This window comes from Mya arenaria, chromosome 10 (genome assembly GCF_026914265.1).
Source record: "Mya arenaria isolate MELC-2E11 chromosome 10, ASM2691426v1".
NCBI lineage: Eukaryota > Metazoa > Mollusca > Bivalvia > Myida > Myidae > Mya > Mya arenaria.
Genome location: NC_069131.1, coordinates 34,543,040 through 34,565,206, shown reverse-complemented (window position 1 = coordinate 34,565,206; position 22,167 = coordinate 34,543,040). Strand labels below are relative to the sequence as shown.

The following is a 22,167-nucleotide window of genomic DNA, read 5'->3' as shown; positions in this document are numbered from 1 at the left end:
TCAGAAATAGATGTGGATTTACCTCGAATATCGACATTTACAAAATGTATCGTTATGGCAAACTGCTTTTATATAATGTTAATTTCTTAGAGTTTACGGCATCGTATAATCGACATGTAACACACACAACAGGGGAAACGATGTATTTTATTTATTGAATACTTTTTCGAACTTTGATATAAAATTTGAATGCCATTTTAACGAATTTATGCCATTCCCAAATCACGCTCAAAATCCTTTTCATTTAATGGTTAAACAATACAATGCATTGAATGCGTTTTAAACGCCACAGTAAGTAAGTAAGCCTTTTGAAGCACTGCTTTTAGAGAACGAAAAATCTATAACCGCTTTAAAAACAACTAGGCATATAATGTTGCACTGTAATGAAACTAAATGCCTATATTGCGTAACATAATGGACTGAGTGCAGCTCATGGACACCTGTAAGTTACCCTATGGTCTATAAGATAACTGACGCGCCACTGTAAAGAAATTGACTGCTATTGACTCCCCATTCTACGGAAAAACGCGAACGGAATACGTATTGCTAGCAATTGGAACTTAACAGAAAGTCTCTAATGTGCCACTCTAGAGAACAGCAAACCTTTAGCAAACCACAACACAGGAACCAAAGACAGCGTATATGTCAATATTATGGAACCGAAGGTCACCAAAAAAACAATTGTATTGTAACCGATGATCACTTACATCGACGTAAGTGAGCCGAATGTTTCTAACCTGCCTCTGTTATGAAAGTAAAGGCCACATACTTGAAACTGAAAGAGTGTAGGCCATGAAAACACCGATGTAATGGAACTCCTCTTGCTTACTAGTCCCTGACAGGGTAGTAAAGGTCAGGATCAACATCGAACAAAGCCATTGAATGTAACCATATGCATATAACGAGACGCAGTAAGTAATGACACTGAGAGTCATAAATCATGGCATTATAACGACCGTCAGTACAGACATTCGGACATTGGTTATCATCTGATAAATTAGGTATATCCACCTTCAAAGGATGATTATTTAACCGGATAATGTAATATGATCCTGTAGTGGTATGTTTCATTTTCTATGTTTAACGTTTTCTATTAACCCTTTTGTCTAAAATATTTTATTCTTACTATTCTTAATATTTGCAGTTATTGCATGCAAAACGTTTTGCTGAATGCGCCGATGCTGACGAGTGGCCGAATGTGTTCGCTTGGTCAATTGCCATCAAAGAACTGCTGAATAGAATATTGTGGGAAAGTATTTTACCAATATCAAAGCTCATATGTATGTAACGTATTCTTGTTTTAGGATGAATAGTTATGTATCTATGCGGGAGAATCGCTTCTCTGAGTTCAGCCTCCTGACATTTCGCGAGTCATCGATACTTCGAAGGTTTCAAAATATGTTCTTCTTTTTATTACTCCTATAGCATATTTCGATTCATTGCAAGCACATTCGTACTAAAATGAGCATTTAATTTGAATAACTACTGTTTCCAAGTTTGTCAAATTTGTTTGAAAAAAAAATGATTGATGATTATGGATATTTTTGTTTATTTTCAGGCTGCATGCTATGATGATTTTCTTTGACCAATGACACCATTTTACTTCAAAATGTATAATTGACTATGTTTATTTTTTTATTTTTTTTTAAAAACTACTGAGAAAACTCTTGCCAGGGAGTTCTACTTTTACCCCGCCAAATCAGTTTCCACCAGTGTTTTCTCACCTGGTCCAATGGCGGCCAGTGGGGGAAAACACTGCACTTTACATCCCTCCCTGAAATTGACAATCAGAAGTAGGGATATTTAAAAATAATGATTAAGTATCAGCAAATTTTGTTTATCAAATATTTGTATTTGAATACCAATTTCGATACAAATTGATATTATATTGAGCTCCATTTAATGAACAAAAGGGAAGCAACTTGAGATCATTGTTTTATCGCGAGTCTTGTAAATGGCTGTGTTATAGATTATCTGTAAGCTTCTTTTTTAATTTTAACATACGATTGTAATTGAATACAAGTTCGTGATCGTTTCGGTCTTATCGAATTATACTGATAACAGGGATACAAAGAGAACGCTGTTGAGTGTTCAAACTGCTTCATTTGGATGAATTTTATAATAATACGTAGAACGCATTTCGATTTCAAGTGTGCGTTGACAAGTTTATTATGGCTTTATGTCCCTTACTTTGTTTAACTTTTTATAAGCATTACCATTTGTTGCAAAACAATACAATTGCAAGATACGGAGCTTAAACTTTGAGTCAAAAGTGTCCGATGTGTCGTTAAACTTCTAAAATAATGGCCAAAACTCAGTAGACAAATTGTAGACAGCACCGCAGTGGCGTATCTTCCAATGTCTGTTTGGGTCGAGCCACTTACAGAGTGTAAAATTGGCAAATATCGGCAGGGGCGCCGGAGGTTTTCGAACAATTTAAATGCGTGATTAGAATCGTTGCTTTCGTACTTGCCCCATTGAGTATGTTACACTGTTTTGGTAAGGTTTTAATTCAATATTCTTATAGTTGATATTGGTCACACAATTTGGAACAAAACATCCAAAATCAAAGAGTCTATTCAAATAAAGTTATGATGATATAGTATGAAACAACAATCCAGATATTAAGATATTTATTTGCATTAAAAGATACTGATGAGAACTACTGTAATACTGAAAGAATTATAAAAGGACTTAAATATTTTAAGATCATATAACTTGGTTTCCTTAATTTCTTTATTATTGTCTGGAAGTTTTATACATTAAGATGTTTGATGTGTACGGGGCAATTTAGGATATCTATACGTACTGGACTATTTGTAATAGCAAAATGGTATTTTCCTATCATGATTATTTAAATATACATGCAGAAATATTAAATTTGTACAATGAAACGCGCAACTGTTCATGTGGCCATCGACGTAGCTCCAAAGCACGGAAAGCCTGGGCCTACACTTCTTTTCCAAAAATGAAAAATACAAAACGTCCAAATCTGCTTTAAAAACCGAAAGGTAAGGGGAGTGACGGCTTAAGTCTACTTTATTTTCAAATTAAAGCTTCAGGTTAACTAAGTTTTCTTTTTTAAAGTTGAGTGCCTATTTTTTGAAAACGGTTAAACCGTTTAGCATATTGATTTAATACTATTTTTGACATCAACCGGCAAGCGGATAATTCCAATGAGCGTCTGTTTAACTCGGTTTTGTTACAAATATAAAGTTGCGAAGCGGGAGTATATTTTTAATGTCATTCAATATGTTTCCCCCTTACCCCGACCCTGGAGATTCCGATGGATCGTGGATTGATGATTGTAAACTCAGACTTTTATCACAGACGTGGGAGTTGGTAAGTGATTTCAAATTTCCATCGAGATACGCTTGTAAGACGTATGTTTAATCGGAAAAGTTTCGGAAATTTGGGACAAAAATGAAATATTATTTTAGTTTCACATAGAACAATGGTAGCAAGTTGTGATTGGCCAATGATCGCCGATAATCGATTATTTCGACAGACATTCGTAACTCGGCGATCGGCGACCTCATCATTCCATAATCGATAAATCGGGGGAAAAAGTTGCTTGAATCTGGTAAATTTCCAACTTTATATAGCGCAGTAACTTAGAGCTAAGGAAAGTAACCGATACTTTGAGTTTAAATAGTACTTTCATATAGTTTTTCATTGCGTTCAAATCGCTTTAAAATGGCAGACGGTCAGGGGGGACATCGATCTCAAAATATTTGATTACCCTGGTAATCGGTCGTCCAGGTGCTGTAAACGTGCGAATTATTACAGCGAAATGGTTAGGGTCATTCAAGCCCAAAGTCGTATGAAACTAGGCTTGATTGACCCCAGCTGTGCTCACATATTGAAATGAACGGCAAGATCACTCGATGTAAAAACAAGAAATATTTGAAGAACGGAAATGTCTGTGGGCCCAACTTTTGTTTGTTCCTTGATTCTTTTTTGTCACAAAGACCATGTTGTTTCAATGACCATTTCGGTGTACTACATGAATTTAAATATCACAGTGGCGAAACAAGGTCAACTATATCCCTTACAAATATTGCTTAAATAGCAAAATGCTTCAAAACAATACTTACTCATCAATGTTTCTGACACGTAAAAAAATTAAATACTAAATAAGTTAAGCATCATTTGATCAACATTCGTTTAAAGATTGCAACATTAAATATCTTTTTTTAAAAGTTCGCATTGACAACCAACATTACATAATGTTGTATAATACTATTCAAGGAAAGAAACACGCATATACTAACATGGTGCCAGACATCGTAAACTATAACCTTGGAAATCACCAGTAATGTTAACATGACAAAATACAAACATAGACATATAACCTAAGCCTCCTGTGAGCAACGTTGATTCGTTTATTTATTTTTATTTCAGTGTGTCGTGTAAACATATTTATCTCTCTTCAAATATAAAATAAGCATAACATATCAATCCTTCGAAAAATTCGCATTTGTTACTGATGTTCATAGTAAGATAATTTGAGATAATGTTGTCTTATAAAATGCAAACAATGGAAAAATGTTCTGTTAAAATATACATCAAATGATGGCTTGACTAATCTTCCTGGTTTGATATTATAACAGCGTGTCTTTAAGCGTATGAAACATATTTTAAACCTGGCTCGTAAGCTTTGTGTTAAAACACTTCTGTCGGAATGAATTAAGTATGAGTCACAGTGGATTTATGAACACTTTAATGACATAATTCCTGTTTGGGAGCAACGGACTAGTGTACACCAAAACTTAAGCGCAATGTTTTCGTGTGTTATTGTTTTTATACTTGTGCGAGGTAAGTTTTCCATCGTCCTACTAAACTAAAAGCTCCTATTTCCGTGTGTTATTGTTTTTATACTTGTGCGAGGTAAGTTTTCCATCGTCCTACTAAATCTAAAAGCTCCAATTTATTTTAATATTTTAACGATTCATAGAGTCTTTGGACAAAGACTTTGCTTTTATATTGTTTATCTTTAAACACACATTTTCATGATTAAAACATAATTGTATAACAACTTAATACATTACCATGTCTCGGAAGAAGGACGTTTGTCATTTACAGTTTATGGTATCCTGACGTATTTTGTAATGATATTTGAGAAAATAAAACTGAAACAAAATGATTTACTGATACGAATGTTTACATTTTGGGTGATTCAAAAAGTCGTGGACACCGCCCTAGTCTGAAAAGAAAAAAAACACGTGTTTATTTCTCCTGAGATTAATGTTAAACAAGCTCTAGATTATGACGTTTTATTATCAAATTAAATCGTAATACCATGCAAATTAAGTTTATTTGATAAATATAGAAGCCCACAATAACATGCATTGTACTGTTAATTTTGTATCTTTTGAAAATAATAAAAAATATGCTTTCGTTAACAACATTTTGGCCAGTTTTCTATTAATTCAAAGATACATCACTCAATCAGTGTTATAAATCTATATATTACTGATACTATTACCTGTTGTTTAAAACCGTATTATAATTAGCTTATAAAATGTTAGTAAATTCGGGAACAGATATATTTATAAAATTGAATTTAAAAAACAACAACATATTTTAATCAACACAATAGTATTTCATCTTACAGGAACTTCATGCTTTATTTTCAGTAAAGATGCATTTCGTTTTATTTTTGTATTATTGTGCCGTAAAGACTTCATTTGCAATTGGTTCAAAGATATTAATCAATGCACATGTCAGTCTGGAAATAAAATTATACTGCATTAAAGGCAATAGTAAAAGAGATCAAAAATTAATGAAATTGCATATGTATGGATAACTGTAACTTTTGGCTCTACCATCGTTAGAATAACGACAAATGTAGATAAAGTTTCGTTCGATATTTTATTTTGTCATTTACACATCAAAACATGTCCAACCCGTGTAACCACTGGAATGGCAGTAACAGTGAAACATCCTGCAATTACATAAATAACATTGTCTTACAATACTGGAGACATTACTAAATAACTTATCATTATAAGAATGATAAAGAATGACATGAAGGTTAAAATGGTTATGGAATGAAATATACATTTTAACAATGAGTTCAGGGTGAGTGACTGTTCTTTATACAATAGCCTATATTATACATCAAACAACATTGTTTTCATACTTACAAAGTATCTGGTACTTTAGACACGTTACCCCAATCAAACTCTGGCTTTCGCTCTCAAACCGGGACTGGAGGACCTGGTGAAATATGAGCTGTAACAAACCATGCAGTTGTTAAAGTGACTTGTAGAGATGAAATCGTGAGGTTTATTATAAATTAAGGTTAAATGACGTTCAAAACAGCCCGCAAAAATATCAAAGACAAAACCCGGTCCGACATCACAAACAAAGACGGAAATACAGAAATAGACAAAGCCTATGCTCTACTTACATTTGTCTAATAGAATATGGATATCTAACGAAGCTGTTATGACACTAAATTAATATGCCATTCTATTATACGTGTCGATATCTCCCGATACGATCTACTACAAAACTGCCAGTATCTCTGGCTTCCTCTCGTGGAGAAAACTTACTTAACCCAAAGAAAATATACATAAAGGTTACACTACACTATTGATTTTATCACCCTGTCACATTCTCCCCCTCTTCGGAAAAGTCGTCTCGACTTGTCTGAAAGCTTATCTCGTATAAAACGGTTAAAACATAATAATAATTCAAGTATACATTTACTAAGCGTGTAATACAACTATGCAAATATCTTGATACCTGAAATACATAAAAAAAAATATATATAACGTGTACTGTCCTTCTTTTAAGAAATCTGTGCTTACTAGTTCTAGAGGATATGAAGACTTAATGTTTATTAAAGGAGCTGTTGCATTTTTGGTAGTCTTTGCTCTCAAGCATCTCGGACACTGATCTACCCAGCTACCTACTTCTGCTGTGTATCCCGGCCAGTAGAATCGTTCTCGGACTAGAGACGAGGTTCTGTCCTTGCCTGGATGTCCCATATCATTGTGTATACCTAAAAGAACTTGTCTTCTGTAAACCCTTGGTAGAACTAGTTGTTTGATCTTATCCCCATTTTCTTCTGTTTCTCTATAAAGTAATCCTCTTACTACTCTAAACTGTTGAAAATGTCTTGACATAGTTTGATGTTGTCTGTTATTAGTAATCAATTTTCTTTGGGGATAACACTTATCAATGACTGCTCTAAGCCAGATTCCTATAATGGGGTCTTCTCGCTGTTCTTTTCTCAGTTCCCGCATTTCGATCTGGGCCATAGTCTGGCCTGGTGTCTCAATAACATCTAAAATGTCCAATGTTGAGCATGGTAAAACATCAATGTATGGTGAAACAAAAATTGTGTTACAAATGGCTTTGATGGATTAAAAGTCTATTAAATTGTTGTCCTGTACTTTGTATCCTGGATATCTAGATAAAACATCAGCATCAGTGTTACTTTTGCCTGATCTGTAGATGATGTTAAAATCATAATCGCTGAGTGCCGCTATCCATCTTTGGCCGGTTGCGTCGTGTTTTGCACTAGAAAGAATATGAGTCAAAGTGTTATTATCCGTATAAACTGTAAATATATTTCCTATCAGATAATCACTAAATTTGTCAGCTATTGCCCATTTGAGCGCTAAAAATTCCATCTTGAAGGCTGAGTTTTTTTTTTCTGATTTCGAAAGACTTCTGCTAGCGTACGCCACAACTTTCTTCCGCCCTTCTTGCTCTTGATAGAGTACTGCGCCTAGTCCAACACCACTGGCATCTGTATGCACTTCAAAGGGTTGATCAAACTGGGGGTAGGCTAATATTGGAGGTGAGGTTAACAGATCTTTAATCTTCTGAAAGGTGTCTTCTTGTTGCTTTTCCCATTGCCAAGGTTTCTTCTCTTGTTGTTTCTTATTCTTTTTTGGACTAGTTGGTGGAAGTAGGTCAGCTAAAGGTTTGGTAACTTTCCTAAAATCTTTCACAAATTTCCTGTAGTAGCCTGCCAGTGCTAAAAAGGAACGCAGTTCGTCTGGATTTTTCGGCGTAGGATAATTTTTTATTTTCTCACATTTTTCTGGGTCTGTTTCAAGTCCATTTTCACTCACTACATGACCCAAAAATATTACCTTTTTTTCCAAGAAAAAACACTTTTCTGCTGATAACTTGATACCACATTCTTTCATTCTGGTAAGAACTTTGTCAAGACGTTCAAGATGTTCCTCGTAGGTTGAACTGAAAATGATTAAGTCATCCAGGTATATGAAACATATGTTTAAATGATAATCGCCCAGACAATCCTGCATTATTCTTTGGTATTCAGAAGGTGCATTACAAAGTCCAAAAGCTAATTTATTGTGTTCGTACAATCCAAGTGGTCCTAAAGTAAAGGCTGTATATTTCTTATGTCTCTCTTCTACATCGATTTGATGATATCCAGATTTCATGTCTGCGATTGTGAACCATTTTGCGCCATGTAAACAGTCAAATATTTCTTCTGGTCTTGGTAATGCGTGGGAATCTTTGATAGTTCTTTGATTAAGTCTTCTGTAGTCAATACATACTCTAAGTTTTCCGTTCTTCTTGCGTCAAAGTACTACGGCCGACGCCCATGGAGATTTCGATCTGCGTATGACCCCACTTGTTAAAAGATCTTCAATGTGCTTGCGAACCTCTTCAAACATCCCTGGTAGTATCCGCCTGTATTTTTCTTTAAATGGTATTTTGTTTTCTAATTCAATTCTATGTTTCCCTTTTGTACACTTGCCAATATCTGTATCTCCTTTTGAAAAAATAGCTTCATGTTTATTTAGAATATTCAATAGACTGTCGTGTTGTTCTTGAGAAATATCTGTGCCTATGTGGATCTTGTTGAATGCATTTGACTTGCTGCTTTCTGATTGATTTTCAAGTAATCCATTATCAATTTCAACTGGTTGAAGTTCTGCAATGACTGCTTTGGGTGAAATAGTAACTGTATGTGTCGTAAGATTAGAGATGGTAACAAAATATTCTTGCTTTCTTTTTTCTCTGTAATTTACAACTGCTGGACTAACATCCACGAAATCAGGTAATTTAGACTGGTTTGTTTCATGGATCAATGCACATGTTGATATGTGGCTTATTTCATTATCTGTGTGACATCTTATACTTATTGAATGGTTTGGTCCAATGGTGACTTTCCCAACTTCAGCACTTCTTAGAATTGCCAGTTTGTTGTGATTTCTATGAAGTTCTTTTTCCCTTAATACTATGCAACGAAATGCTAAAAACCAAGGAACATGTAAACTAGAGTTCTGTAGAAATTTTTCGCCATTTCGTTCTTTGCAGATATTTAAAAATTCTGAGAGTATGTTGGTCCCAAGTAATATTGGTGTTTTGGTGTTGTATTCTGTGTCTGGAACGACTAGTAGCAAACAAGCTTGTTCTTCAGCACCTGGTATACCAACTGGCTGGATGTTTACTTCGATGTAGCCTGTGTAGGGTAATTCATTTCCATCTGCACATTCAATTTTTACCAAGTTTTTCAAAGGTTTTAATACAAGATTAGAAAGATGTTCATTGTAGAAATTTTCAGAGCATGTGGAAACACAAGAGCCTGTATCGCAAAGAGCTAAACTATTTATACCATTTATCTTAATTTGAACTTCAGCTGATTCACCAATAAGTTGTGGGTCGGCGTGTTTCTTTGTACCAGTTTCTTGACCCGCGGAAGTGGTACCTACAGGTTTAAATGGCAATCTCTGGCGTAGTGACCTGTTTCATTGCAGTTGTAACAAGCTCCAGACTGATTTGAAGGGCAATCTCTGGCGTAGTGACCTGGTTCATTACAGTTGTAACAGTTTCCAGGAGGCCGTCTTGTCATATAGGATGATTTACCCCGGCCATGTCCTCTGAACGGTCTTCTTCCCCGAAATTGACTGTTGCCACCTCTAAAATGTCGTTGACCGCGTCCACCTCTTGGAGTATACTGGTAACTTGACTGCCCAGGATAGTAACCATGTTGTTGTTCTTGGCTGTCTTGTGGCTTAGTCTGTTGTTGCATGCTTGCTGTAGTATGTTCCTTTTCTTTCTCCAGCTTTTCAAGTCTTGCATTTATACTTTCAAGTACTGATTTTAGGTCTGGATCCGATGTTTGTTTTTTTTTAATTAACTTCACTTTTTGTGGTGGCGTTGCATTTGGTTTTATTTTCTTTCTTGGGTTTCGCTTTTAACTCTATTTCCAGCTTCCTTATTTCAGTTTTAAAATCATGATAATTGGCAACTGTTTCAAATTTAAATGATGATGCTATCTTCAATTCAGTATTGAGCCCTTCATAAAAAACACTCTTCAGTAAAATTTGTTGAATCCTATGAACAGCACCAAGGTTCCACAGCTTGTGAAAATAATTCTTTTACTTTGGATGCATAGGTATTCACTGGATCGCAGTCTTGTTTACAACTATGAAATTTTCTTAATATAGATTCAGGAGTTTCAACATTCCCATATGTACTTTGAAACATTTTCAATATATCATCTATGGTGGCTTGTTCCCCAAGTCTCGTAACCATGTCTGCTGATTCTCTCCGGAGTGAACGGCGTATGCCCAGGAGAATACCTTCTTTGGTGTACGCCTTCTCCCGAATCAAACAGTTGACCTCGTATCTCCATGTACGGTATGACACTTCACCTTTACCACTTTCACCATAGAAGAGGCTGATACGTGGAAATTTTAATGTCTCTTTGACATCAGCTATCATAGTTGGCTTTTTTTCTTTCACTTTAGCGCCGAACAACTCTTCTAAATCCTCCGTTGTATTGATCTTAAACTTTTTCATAAGTTCCACCATTGCACTATCTTCTTCCGTAACTTTTTCCGCCATACTTTATCAAAGTTTTTCAATCACACAAGTAATAGATAGTTTCTCAGTTAATTCACAATGTTACTAAATCAATATTTCAATTGCAATAAACAGTCCTTGCTGTCTTAATAGTGCAATATTGTTTGGATTTAGATTGATTTAATATCTTCTCACTATAAAATCATGAATGTCTCTTTCACTTAAATTTCACAAGTGTCTCTATCACCTAATTTCACACTATAGTGTCTCTTATCACACAAGTTCTCAATATTCAAACACTGATCACCACATATTATCACAATTAATAAAATGTAAAAACAAGTAGATCATAAAAGAATGAATGATCATTACACAGCCTGATATTTAATTAATGTCTGATAAATAAATGCGTGAATTAACAATCAAATTCACAAAAAAAATCACAAAATCATCTATTTAACTATTCCAAATAGACTACTTAACTATACTAGCTATCATAAACTTAACTATGGGCCCAGTCCTTATCTACAATACTGTCACTCTAAGTCTGACATGACTACTGAGTACTGAGTACTAGGGTAGACTACTTCTTCAAAATATTCACAAAAAATATTTATTTAAATTGCTGTGCAATAATCATTTTACAAATACAACCAAAATGGATACAAGGTAAGTGTATAGACAAATAAGTGACAAAAACACAAAATTACATTCAACGGCAATGATAATTGTAACAGCAAAAACAATTATTCTATACCACAGAAAAATATGGTTTATCTTGTCCAAAAAAAGTATTAAATATACAACTAAATAGTCTTAATATAAAAACTGAATTGAAAATAATGAATCTGACAACTTTTGACACTTGATGATGACAACGACAGCAGCAGTTGGTGCTTGCAACAACAACAGATAGTGCTGATGATGAATTTCTTGAAATCTAAAGAAATGGACACTAATTAATGTATAAAGCCCTAAATAAGAGATATATAATTAATTAAACCTGCAATATAGATAGCCTTAGTAGTTAATTGGTTTGATTGACCAAACCTATTTACGGTGCAGGAACAATCAGCATGTAGATCTCAGCAACTCCCATTCATGTCAAGGCCACCGAAAAGATCCCGACTGTAAATTACGAACTGGAACAATCTGAAATTTATTTACTGGAACCTGCTCCCATGATCTGAAACTATAGAAAGCTGTTGTGCTCATAAGAGGCCATTGTAATCCAAAACATAAAGTAACATGGAAACTTTTTAACAGAATTTGTGCATTTATACGTCACTCACCACCTTAACCTAAGGAAAATAAGCACTGTATCACTGTCACTTGGCAGTCACAATCTGCCAATGGTCCCTATGGATGGTTCTCTTGATGAATCTAATAGTAGATGTGAAACTTCTCTAGTAGTTGTTAACACTCATGTCCACGGAATGAAGACATCGACCCACCCAGACACGCCTCAGGTGTTCGGTAACGAAACTGCCCACAAAACGTTGGTCCCTCCTCGAAACGTTGGTCCCTCCAATTCCGGTGAAGCTACTCGTTGGCAATGACATTCCTCACTGGGGGCTCCATTGTAACTTTTGGCTCTACCATCGTTAGAATAACGACAAATGTAGATAAAGTTTCGTTCGATATTTTATTTTGTCATTTACACATCAAAACATGTCCAACCCGTGTAACCACTGGAATGGCAGTAACAGTGAAACGTCCTGCAATTACATAAATAACATTGTCTTACAATACTGGAGACATTACTAAATAACTTATCATTATAAGAATGATAAAGAATGACATGAAGGTTAAAATGGTTATGGAATGAAATATACATTTTAACAATGAGTTCAGGGTGAGTGACTGTTCTTTATACAATAGCCTATATTATACATCAAACAACATTGTTTTCATACTTACAAAGTATCTGGTACTTTAGACACGTTACCCCAATCAAACTCTGGCTTTCGCTCTCAAACCGGGACTGGAGGACCTGGTGAAATATGAGCTGTAACAAACCATGCAGTTGTTAAAGTGACTTGTAGAGATGAAATCGTGAGGTTTATTATAAATTAAGGTTAAATGACGTTCAAAACAGCCCGCAAAAATATCAAAGACAAAACCCGGTCCGACATCACAAACAAAGACGGAAATACAGAAATAGACAAAGCCTACGCTCTACTTACATTTGTCTAATTGGATATGGATATCTAATGAAGCTGTTATGACACTAAATAATATGCCATTCTATTATACGTGTCGATATCTCCCGATACGATCTACTACAAAACTGCCAGTATCTCTGGTTTCCTCTCGTGGAGAAAACTTACTTAACCCAAAGAAAATATACATAAAGGTTACACTACACTATTGATTTTATCACCCTGTCACATAACTGCTCATGTATTAGTTATACTTTACAGCTGTGTGTGCACAGTTGTGTTCCGAGTGCCAGTGTTGTGCTAACGGGTCATATACAAATTGTACAAACGGCTACTGTAATAACGGATGCATAGAGGGGTATTATGGAGAGAATTGTGTTTACAAATGTAGAATTCAAAATTGCCTTAAATGTGATCGGATCAATGGCCATTATTGCTCAAAATGTATTACCGGATATTACTTGGATACTAATTATTGCATTAAATGTGGAACTCACTGTTCTTCCTGTGAACCATCCGGGTGTCAGTCCTGCCATAACGGTTACTATGGAAATAATTGTCAAAGAAGTGCGCTGCACATTGTACAACCTGTAAAAACTCGAATGATTATTGCCTATCCTGTGAACTCGGATATTATTTGCATAATAATTATTGCCGTGAATGTGGAACTCACTCTGCTTCATGTGACACAAACGGGTGTCAGTCGTGCCAGAACGGATACTTTGGATATACTTGTAAAACGAGATGCGCTGTACATTGTACATATTGTAGAAAATCAGATGGTTATTGTAATTCCTGTGAGTCCGGATATTACTTAAAAAATAACCGTTGTTATAAATGTAGAACGCATTGTTTTTCATGTGAGTCAACCGGTTGTCAGTCGTGCCAAAACGGTTACTATGGACATAATTGCCAACGGAGCTGTGCTGCAAATTGTTTGTCTTGTAGAAAATCAGATGGGTATTGCAATTCCTGTAAGTTCGGATATTACTTGAAAAATAGTCGTTGTTTTAATTGTGAAACTCCATGTGCGTTCTGCGAGTCATCCAGATGTCAAGCTTGTTTTGACGGATATTGGGGAAGTATTTGTGAGCATCACTGTGGCCATCACTGTTCATCATATAACCAAAGTAACGGCGTGTGTATATCTTGTGAGGATGGGTACTGGGGAAGTCAATGCACTACGTGTGGTTCTCAATGTAAAGCATGCAATCAATCAAACGGATGTTTGGAGTGTAGTGTTGGTTACTATGGCCACACATGTGACAAATACAATTGCAATGGTTGCACAGAATGTCAATATGGCAATGGATCACTTTGTCATGCAGGTGAGACTGACATTATTTTCAATATACTATCCATACCTTCCATACAATATTTTACACACAAATAATACTTTTAGCTATTGAATAGAACATGTTCTTGTCACAACTTCTTGAAATTGTCATGCCCGGAGATAATGTTAATGGTTTGCAATTTATGAAATGCATGATGTATCTTGTAATTTACTGTTCACTTTACTATTAACAGCCTTTGAAACAGAAGCAGGACAACAAACGTCAACTACATCCCTTGCTGGAGGAGTTGGAGGTGGAGTTGTTGCTATTGTTGCCATTGTGGTCGTTGGAATGATTTTGCTTCGACGAAGGTGATAGACAAATTAGCATATTCTGACAAAAGCAATATACATTATTGGCAGTTTAACTAATACGTTTTACAGTTAATTATATTACTAGAAATCTTGCATATAATGTGGAAACCGCTTGTACTTTCAGAAGAGACATTCTATGCAACAGAAGTAAGCGACCCGAAAAAGAACATGATAACTCTTCCGCGTTGAACGCAATGGTGAACAAAGGCAGTACGTATGCGTTTTGAAATTAATATTGTATTACGTGTTTTCATAGCAAAAGTCTGGTTAATTATACCAAATAAGTTGCTGAATTATATTGTTTCCACCTTGCAGAAGTTGTTAAATCAAGCCGGGAGATGAGAATGACACACATAGTGCGCTAAGTAATTTCCTGATAGAGTAGCTGGATTTCGATCTTAAAAAGGCACGCCTTATTGACATATAAAGCCTTTGTCTTTGTGTCTTCAGGAGAAGAGTATGTCAATGAAGATACCGATTAATTCCACTCTATCACCATCATAGAAAACACCAATTACCACAGTCCACCAGCGAAGAGCTCTCACAAGGATAACACGCTTATTTTGACTGAGGACAATCTTGAAATCGGTAAGCTAGTTATGGTAAATGTAACATTAGTAGTTCGTATTAAAAATTGACAAAAACAGTTTCTACTTATTTTTACGATGTTTTAGACGCAGATGATGTTTCTGCACAGGACATCACAGACATGTTTGAAACAAATGAAGGTGTTTATTACAACAACACAAGAGAAGTCAGCAAATTCAAACTGACTGTAGCTAATTTACCGGAATATGTACACAACATATGCATAAAGGATATAGAAGAAGAATTTCAGGTACCGTACACTGCCTTGATGTCTAACTCATGCTTCTACGTCTTGTGTTTTTATTACATGTAATATAGCTTGGTTTATTTTTAGGAACACGCTTTCATTAACGTTTATAATTTTCAAATATGAATATTGTTTATATTTGTATAGCATTTTTTTTTCAATTTGCAGAAAATACCGTACGGTCTCTTGAAACCTTACGAAGTTTCACAAACGAAGCTAAATATGCACAGAAATAGATACAAAGGAATTTATCCGTGTAAGAACCAGTTCCCTTCTTTCCTTGTCTGCCCTTTCATGTGTTTAAATATATTAGTTTTATTATATGTTTTAGGCGTTCATAGCTGGGATTGTTTTCTTACATGTTCTTGTTCATTTTCCAACATCTTTGACTTATTTTTGCGTTATTAAGCACGAATGGAATGGCCTTTTAGTACTGTACTTGTGTTAGCAAATATGTCATTGAGTTCTGTTTTAGATGATGATGCGCGTGTTGTAGTACGTGGAGGAGACACAGACTATATCAATGCAAGCTATATAGACGTAAGTCCATACAAGAAAAACGTGTGATATATATTTTTTTTATAATTCTCCTTGATCTTCTTTTTCTACTTCTTGTTTTAATTTTTCTTGTTTTAGTTTATCTTCTTCTTCTTTTCTTCTTCTTCTCTTCTTCTTCTTCTTCTTCTTCTTCTTCTTCTTCTTCTTCTTCTTCTTCTTCTTCTTCTTCTTCGTCTTTGTCTTCTTCTTCGTCTTCTACTTCCACCTTCTTGATCTTCTTCTTCTCCTTCTTCACATTCACAATTTGACTGTATAAACGCAATAGTATAAGTCATCGCTTTTTCTGATGACACAATTATTAATTTTACTGAACTCTTGGTATTTGTGAATACAACATGAAAATATTCTTGAAATGAATAACTCAAGGCAAAATTTACATAACCTAATTATTTCAGGGTTTCAGGAAACGAAAGGCATACATAGCTGCTTTGGGTAATATGATGTATTAATTGAACGTTTGTTTTCTAATGATATTAACTCATATGAATTAAAATGTTAAACAAAAACACTAAATTTTAGTTTATAAAAATCAACTTTCATTTTAGTTTTAAGGACATAATAATGAAAACCTACATGTTTATATTATGCCTCCTAAAGGTCCGATGGCTAAGCAGCTGGGCGATTTTGGCCAATTCTGGCGAATGGTTTGGCAACAGAAAGTGGAACGGATTGCCATGGTAACCAACTTGGTAGAGGATGAGGTAAGGTGTTTACTTAACGAAAAGTGTGTGACCCTCTGTGATAAAAGGTGTTGTGGTTTTGTGATGGATGGACAACAAGTAAAAACAATGTGTATGTAATATAACTTCAACGATCTAGGATTAAAATGACAAGAGTACAATTTGAGCAATGGATTCCATTATGAATAACATAAAATATTATGCAGATTTAATATCATGTTATATCGGTATTTAAGAATATTGAAAAGGTGGTTATGCTTATGAAACATATTATTGTTTCCTGTATGCCCTTCAGGCATTAGAGGGCCGTTGGCATTAGTCCATATAATTACATACTTAATTGGATCGTTATCTCAATTTAGTTAATAATAAGTTAATATCCGTGTATTTGCAGAAAACCAAATGCGAGCAATACTGGCCTGATCATGGCCAATGTAAGCTATACGGCGATATAAAAGTTATGTGCAAGGTTGAAAAAGTGTACGCAGATTTAATTTGGAGACAGTTTACGTTTTCAAAGGTAAATTTTAATTTACTTGGACAATGCCAGTAATTTCAGTATCAACGAAAACAATTAGGTTGATGGAATTTGTGTTAGTATGCTTTACTCTTAATTGTATAGCCTATAAGTGATACACATGACAATACAACCTGTGACTGGGAATACGGTGGCGCATCGTCGGATTCGCAAGACTGACAAATTTCATGACACTCCATCCTTCAGCTGTCAAGCAGTTATCAGTACTGAGAACTCCAAGTTTTCCAGTACTACCCTTGAAGGGCAGGTGACAGCTAAGGGATATATATCATATATACATACATAGGTATCAACATGTAGCCTCCCGCGTGGAAAGCGGCTATTATACAACTAAATATTTGAGAACCCTCAGAGGCAGAAAAAAGCTCATAAAAAATATGTTTATTAAATAGTTTCTGATTTTAATATGTCATCCCTTATTAAACGCAATTTCTCCGTTATAAAGTTAATGAATAATTGTTTTGAATAAGTTTGATTTCAGGAAGGGAGGCTGAAATATCTAAGTATTTAGAATGACTCAATATTCCCCCTCTTGAACATAAGTTTCCATAAGATTTTGAAGTATGTGCACTTTAGTTGTTACGGGATCAAACAAGTGCTATAATGACTTCCTTAAATGTTAATATTTCTAGTAAATATGTGTTTATTTTTCAGTCACAAAACTGCGGTTTAACAGATTTGTTTGCTAAATTAGCTTTTACACTTTCTTATCAGTTCAGAAGCGAACTATATAAAAGTTGAACATACATAGTCGTTGATAAGCATAGCATGAAATGTAAAATAAATCATTTACTGCCGTTTACATTTCAATGTAATTTCCTTTTTTCGAAGAATTGTCATCTTAAATACGTTTACATTGTGCTTTCGTAACATTTATCATATTAAAATAACTCGAAATATGCAAAAATGTAATCATTATTTTATTGCATTATTTTCTCCGCCAATTTTGATAAGTTGATCAATTAATTCTTATTCAAATCCAAACAACAGTGACTATTATCTGTTTCTTTTTCTATTTAAATAAAAGATAATTGTTAACGATTGGTGATGATAATGAGTTTTCTTAAAGAAACAAAGTTCTTCCATCATAAAGGATTAATTCGAACCGATTGAATTATTATTGGATACTTTGAATTTCAGTTATGCATTCAGATAATTACTATTAAAAAGAAATTAAAGCAAATTATTTCTTGCAGGAACAGTTTTACTTCTGCTACGAGTGTGTTCTCAATTCCGTGAACGAAACAGATAACGCTGTGTATTACAACATAAGTGGGGATATCCAGAGGGAATGAACGCGGTAGGCCAAGGCTGAGACTTCTTACCGTGGAACTATGACAGCCTCTGTCCTGCATTGACATATAAACATGACTATATGCTCATTTTTGCATAACAGTTATCAAATAATTCACAGGACACTAGTACATCTTTTGAGATTATAAACATTTCATTGTAAATATCGTCACGTGGTAGCGTTTTGGCTTTAGACTTGTTTTTGACCTTTGTACCATATTGGGGAACAGTTTCCTGTTTTAAGTTGAAATATTTCTTATTACAGTTTCCTATATATAGGCAAGTTTCAATATGCCAGGTTATTGTGAATCATATTGCCGTTGATAAGTTGTTGTTAAACAAATGACGCCGAACAACCTTGACATGCATATTCATATTTGTTAAGCACCAATGGAGATGTTCACCAGGCACGTGAATACGTTAGACAAACAAATGTACGTGGTCTTGAATTTGTTCAGAAGATAGTTATCGAGGGCAGCCTTGCACGTTGATCAGCTGCATTGAGGTTTGATCCCGGTTTGGAAAGCAACAATGATATGTCAATATAATACAATGCTTGACTTGGAAACAATGAGGGATAATGGTTTTTTCATTGGAAGAAAGTAAATATGTGTTCATGTCGGTGAACAATCTCCGATTACAGTCTTTGACTCACTAGTCAATAATGGTTTTATTCTGTATCAATAAATCGTGGTGGATTTGTAGAATAATGATGCTTCGATCTCTGTGTGTGTAATTGCAATCGTGTTTTTCGTTTACTTACTATTTCTTATATAGTGTTTGTTTATAAAAGCGCTGTTCACTATCACTTGTGTACTATCATGTTTTAATCTCTATGTTTTCCATTAATTTTGTATGCTGGCCTTTACACTATAATCCCTTAATTATGATATAAATGTATAAGAAACTTGTACAAAACCACTTTACAGTTTGAGATTATGATGCTTCAATCTCGTTGTGTATAATAGCAATCGTTTAATTGGTCGACTTACTATTTATTATATATTTTATAAAAGCAAACCACAATATCACTTTTTGAATAATATGTTTTGTACTACATATATTCCATTGTTTTGGTATACGAGCACTATTAACCCTTTAATAAAAAAATAGATGTATTAGGAACTTGTAAAAATCAAATGAACATATTTTGTTAATATAGCTGAATTAATGGAGCATGTGTATGTGTTATGGGAGTTGTCCAGTTTCCAAGTTTTAAAATGCCAGCTTATTGTGAACCATATTGCCGTTGATAAGGTTTTGTTTATCAAATGACGCCGAACCACCTTGACATACATATTCATAACTGTTAAACACCAATGGAGATGTTCACTAGTCACGTGAATACGTTAGACAAACAAATGTACGTGGACTTGAATTCGTTCAGAAGATAATTATCGAGGGCAGCCGTATATAATGCAATACTCGACTTGGAAACAAAGAAGGATAATGGTATTTTATTTGAAGAAAGTAAATATGTTTCCTGTCGGTGAAAAATGTCGGATTACAGTCTATGGCTCACTAGTCTATAATTGTTTTATTAAGTAACATTAAATCATGGGGAAAATGTAGAATAATGGTGCTTCGCCCTCTTTGTATGATAGCAATCGTGTATTTCGTTCACTTACTTTTTCTTATATAGTGTTTGTTTATAAAAGCCCTATTTACTATTACTTGTGTACTATCATGTTTTGTACTATATGTTTTCCATTGATTTTGTATACGGGCCTTTGCACTATAAACCCTTTAATGAAATATAAATGTATTATACATTGTAGAAAAAAAAACACTTTTAGTTTGTAATAAAGATTCTTCGCCCTCTTTGTGTATAATTGCAATCGTGCATTTCGTTCTCTTACTATTTCATATACTGGTTGAGTTTGTAAATCCGAACAGTTTATAAATACCGAACACCTGTTAAATCACGCGTTTGTTTACCTCAATCAATAATTCGATGATATAGATTGATACAGACGCTTGCCTTAGCAACGAATGCGAATTTTCGTCAAGTTTAGAGTATTTTTCTTATAAATCCCTGTCATACTCCTAAGCAGGTGAAATGTAAATATGAAGCACGCGGGGGAATGACGTCATATTTTAAATCGCACTGTAATCAATATCATGGGTATTAAGGAATGTTCTTAGATTTTCGAAGCAAGGGGCACAACTCAAATTTCCAAAGATTAGATTCTGTTCGAGTTGATTCCCATTTCCATTGTGTGTTTGATTAGAAACAAACTATGACGGAATAGCAATCTATTTTAAGATAAAATATAAGCGATCGGGATTTACATACTCCATTTCACCGAGTGAATGGTGATTTACTGTGCTTGAAATTGACGTTATGTGTTTATGAATTAAAATATTTTGTAAATGTGTACTTCAGCAGATGCTGAGGTTTGAACCAAACATTATTTATGCCAAGTTTGAAGTTACTTGAACCAAAACTCGCAAAGATATTGTTAAAAAACTGTCAAAACTGTTCGGATTTACAAACTCAATCAGTATATTGTTTTTATAAAAGCACTTTACAATATCCGTTCACCCATACTGTCATGATAAACTCGTACATTTAACAGTTGATTGAAAGAAACACGATGATATGGAATACAAATGTCACTGTTTATTCACACTGTTATGAAATACTCGCACATGTAACTGTTCAGTGATGGATGGCTGTCCGCCTATAGTAATATGATATTCATATGTGTAATATATATGCACGCTTGACTGGTTCGACCCATTTTATTTGCTTTCATCGTCAACGACTATTTTAGATTTAAAGACAGCTATTACTAATACAAAAATTGACAAAAAACAACCCATTACCGATCTTAAGCATTTTAAATTGTAACGTGCTGAAGTATAGCATTCGTCCTATTTCGTTGTATTTTAAACACGATGTATGACAAGCTCAGTATTCGATTGTGGCTCTAATGAATGTGGCTCTGTTGTACAGAGTAAAATAAACACAATTTGAACTTCCTGGACAAGCTTGGGCACCAACGTCACCCTATTTAAATAAGGATATAGACCAGCATACACCATGCGAAATAGACACAAAGTACATTTAGCAATACTTTAATAAATTGTTGGTTAACCGCTAACAGGAGTTATATGGACTGAGAAATAATTTTTATTTATTGGCTACTGGGCGTGCCAATGTACACCTTTCAATGACAGATTAGTATTTTCTATTTGTTTTTATAATTTGAATTATAAACGATTGGTTTAACTACAATAATTTCTTTTAACCATTAATTAATGTGGTAAAACGTTGTGAAAGGGGCATTATATAAGTTATTTCATTTTCACCGAAATATAATTTATTTTATACCAGTTGCAAATGGTGCATTAAGATGAATATAAGGAGCCTTTTCTGGCATTTTATGCAGTTAATAAAAACTGAAATGTTATTACTTTACTATGTACGGCTACCAAACAGGTTGACGGGCACATCGTTGGCATTCAAGAGTGGTGCGGAAAAACTGCGTTGGCTGGTAATTTAAGCGGATAAAGATCAATCTAGTTTGACAACATCTTTCGTGAGAAAAGTGATGATTTTATCTTAGTGTTTTGTGTGTTTTTATGTTTACTTAAGCTTCAGCTCTTCGATATGTGTGGTTTTCGATGTAGTTCTAAGC

General features: G+C 34.5%; 1 protein-coding gene and 1 long non-coding RNA gene across 5 annotated transcripts; one reads left to right on the top strand and one right to left on the bottom strand.

The window, feature by feature from the left end:
- The first annotated feature begins 4,559 nt into the window (after nucleotides 1–4,559).
- Nucleotides 4,560–20,303, top strand: LOC128205644 (receptor-type tyrosine-protein phosphatase epsilon-like). 4 transcript variants are annotated; one of them, XM_052907453.1, is made up of 11 exons: nucleotides 4,560–4,818; nucleotides 14,499–14,616; nucleotides 14,744–14,829; nucleotides 14,935–15,207; nucleotides 15,294–15,457; nucleotides 15,623–15,710; nucleotides 15,930–15,994; nucleotides 16,408–16,444; nucleotides 16,610–16,713; nucleotides 17,087–17,212; nucleotides 18,427–20,303. In XM_052907453.1, the coding sequence occupies exons 5-11, from the start codon at nucleotides 15,329–15,331 to the stop codon at nucleotides 18,523–18,525; spliced, it is 648 nt and encodes a 215-aa protein (XP_052763413.1). In that variant the 5' UTR covers nucleotides 4,560–4,818; nucleotides 14,499–14,616; nucleotides 14,744–14,829; nucleotides 14,935–15,207; nucleotides 15,294–15,328; the 3' UTR covers nucleotides 18,526–20,303. The 4 variants fall into 4 exon arrangements, with proteins under 4 accessions (XP_052763413.1, XP_052763414.1, XP_052763411.1 ...); XM_052907454.1 differs by lacking the exon at nucleotides 4,560–4,818 and adding an exon at nucleotides 12,994–13,942; XM_052907451.1 differs by lacking the exon at nucleotides 4,560–4,818 and adding an exon at nucleotides 12,994–14,296 and having other exon boundaries at nucleotides 15,070–15,207.
- On the bottom strand, nucleotides 12,433–12,974 carry LOC128205645 (uncharacterized). Its single transcript, XR_008256301.1, has 2 exons — nucleotides 12,727–12,974; nucleotides 12,433–12,524 (listed from the first exon to the last, which is right to left on the bottom strand). It is a non-coding gene; the product is annotated as an uncharacterized LOC128205645 (long non-coding RNA).
- Nucleotides 20,304–22,167: the final 1,864 nt, after the last annotated feature.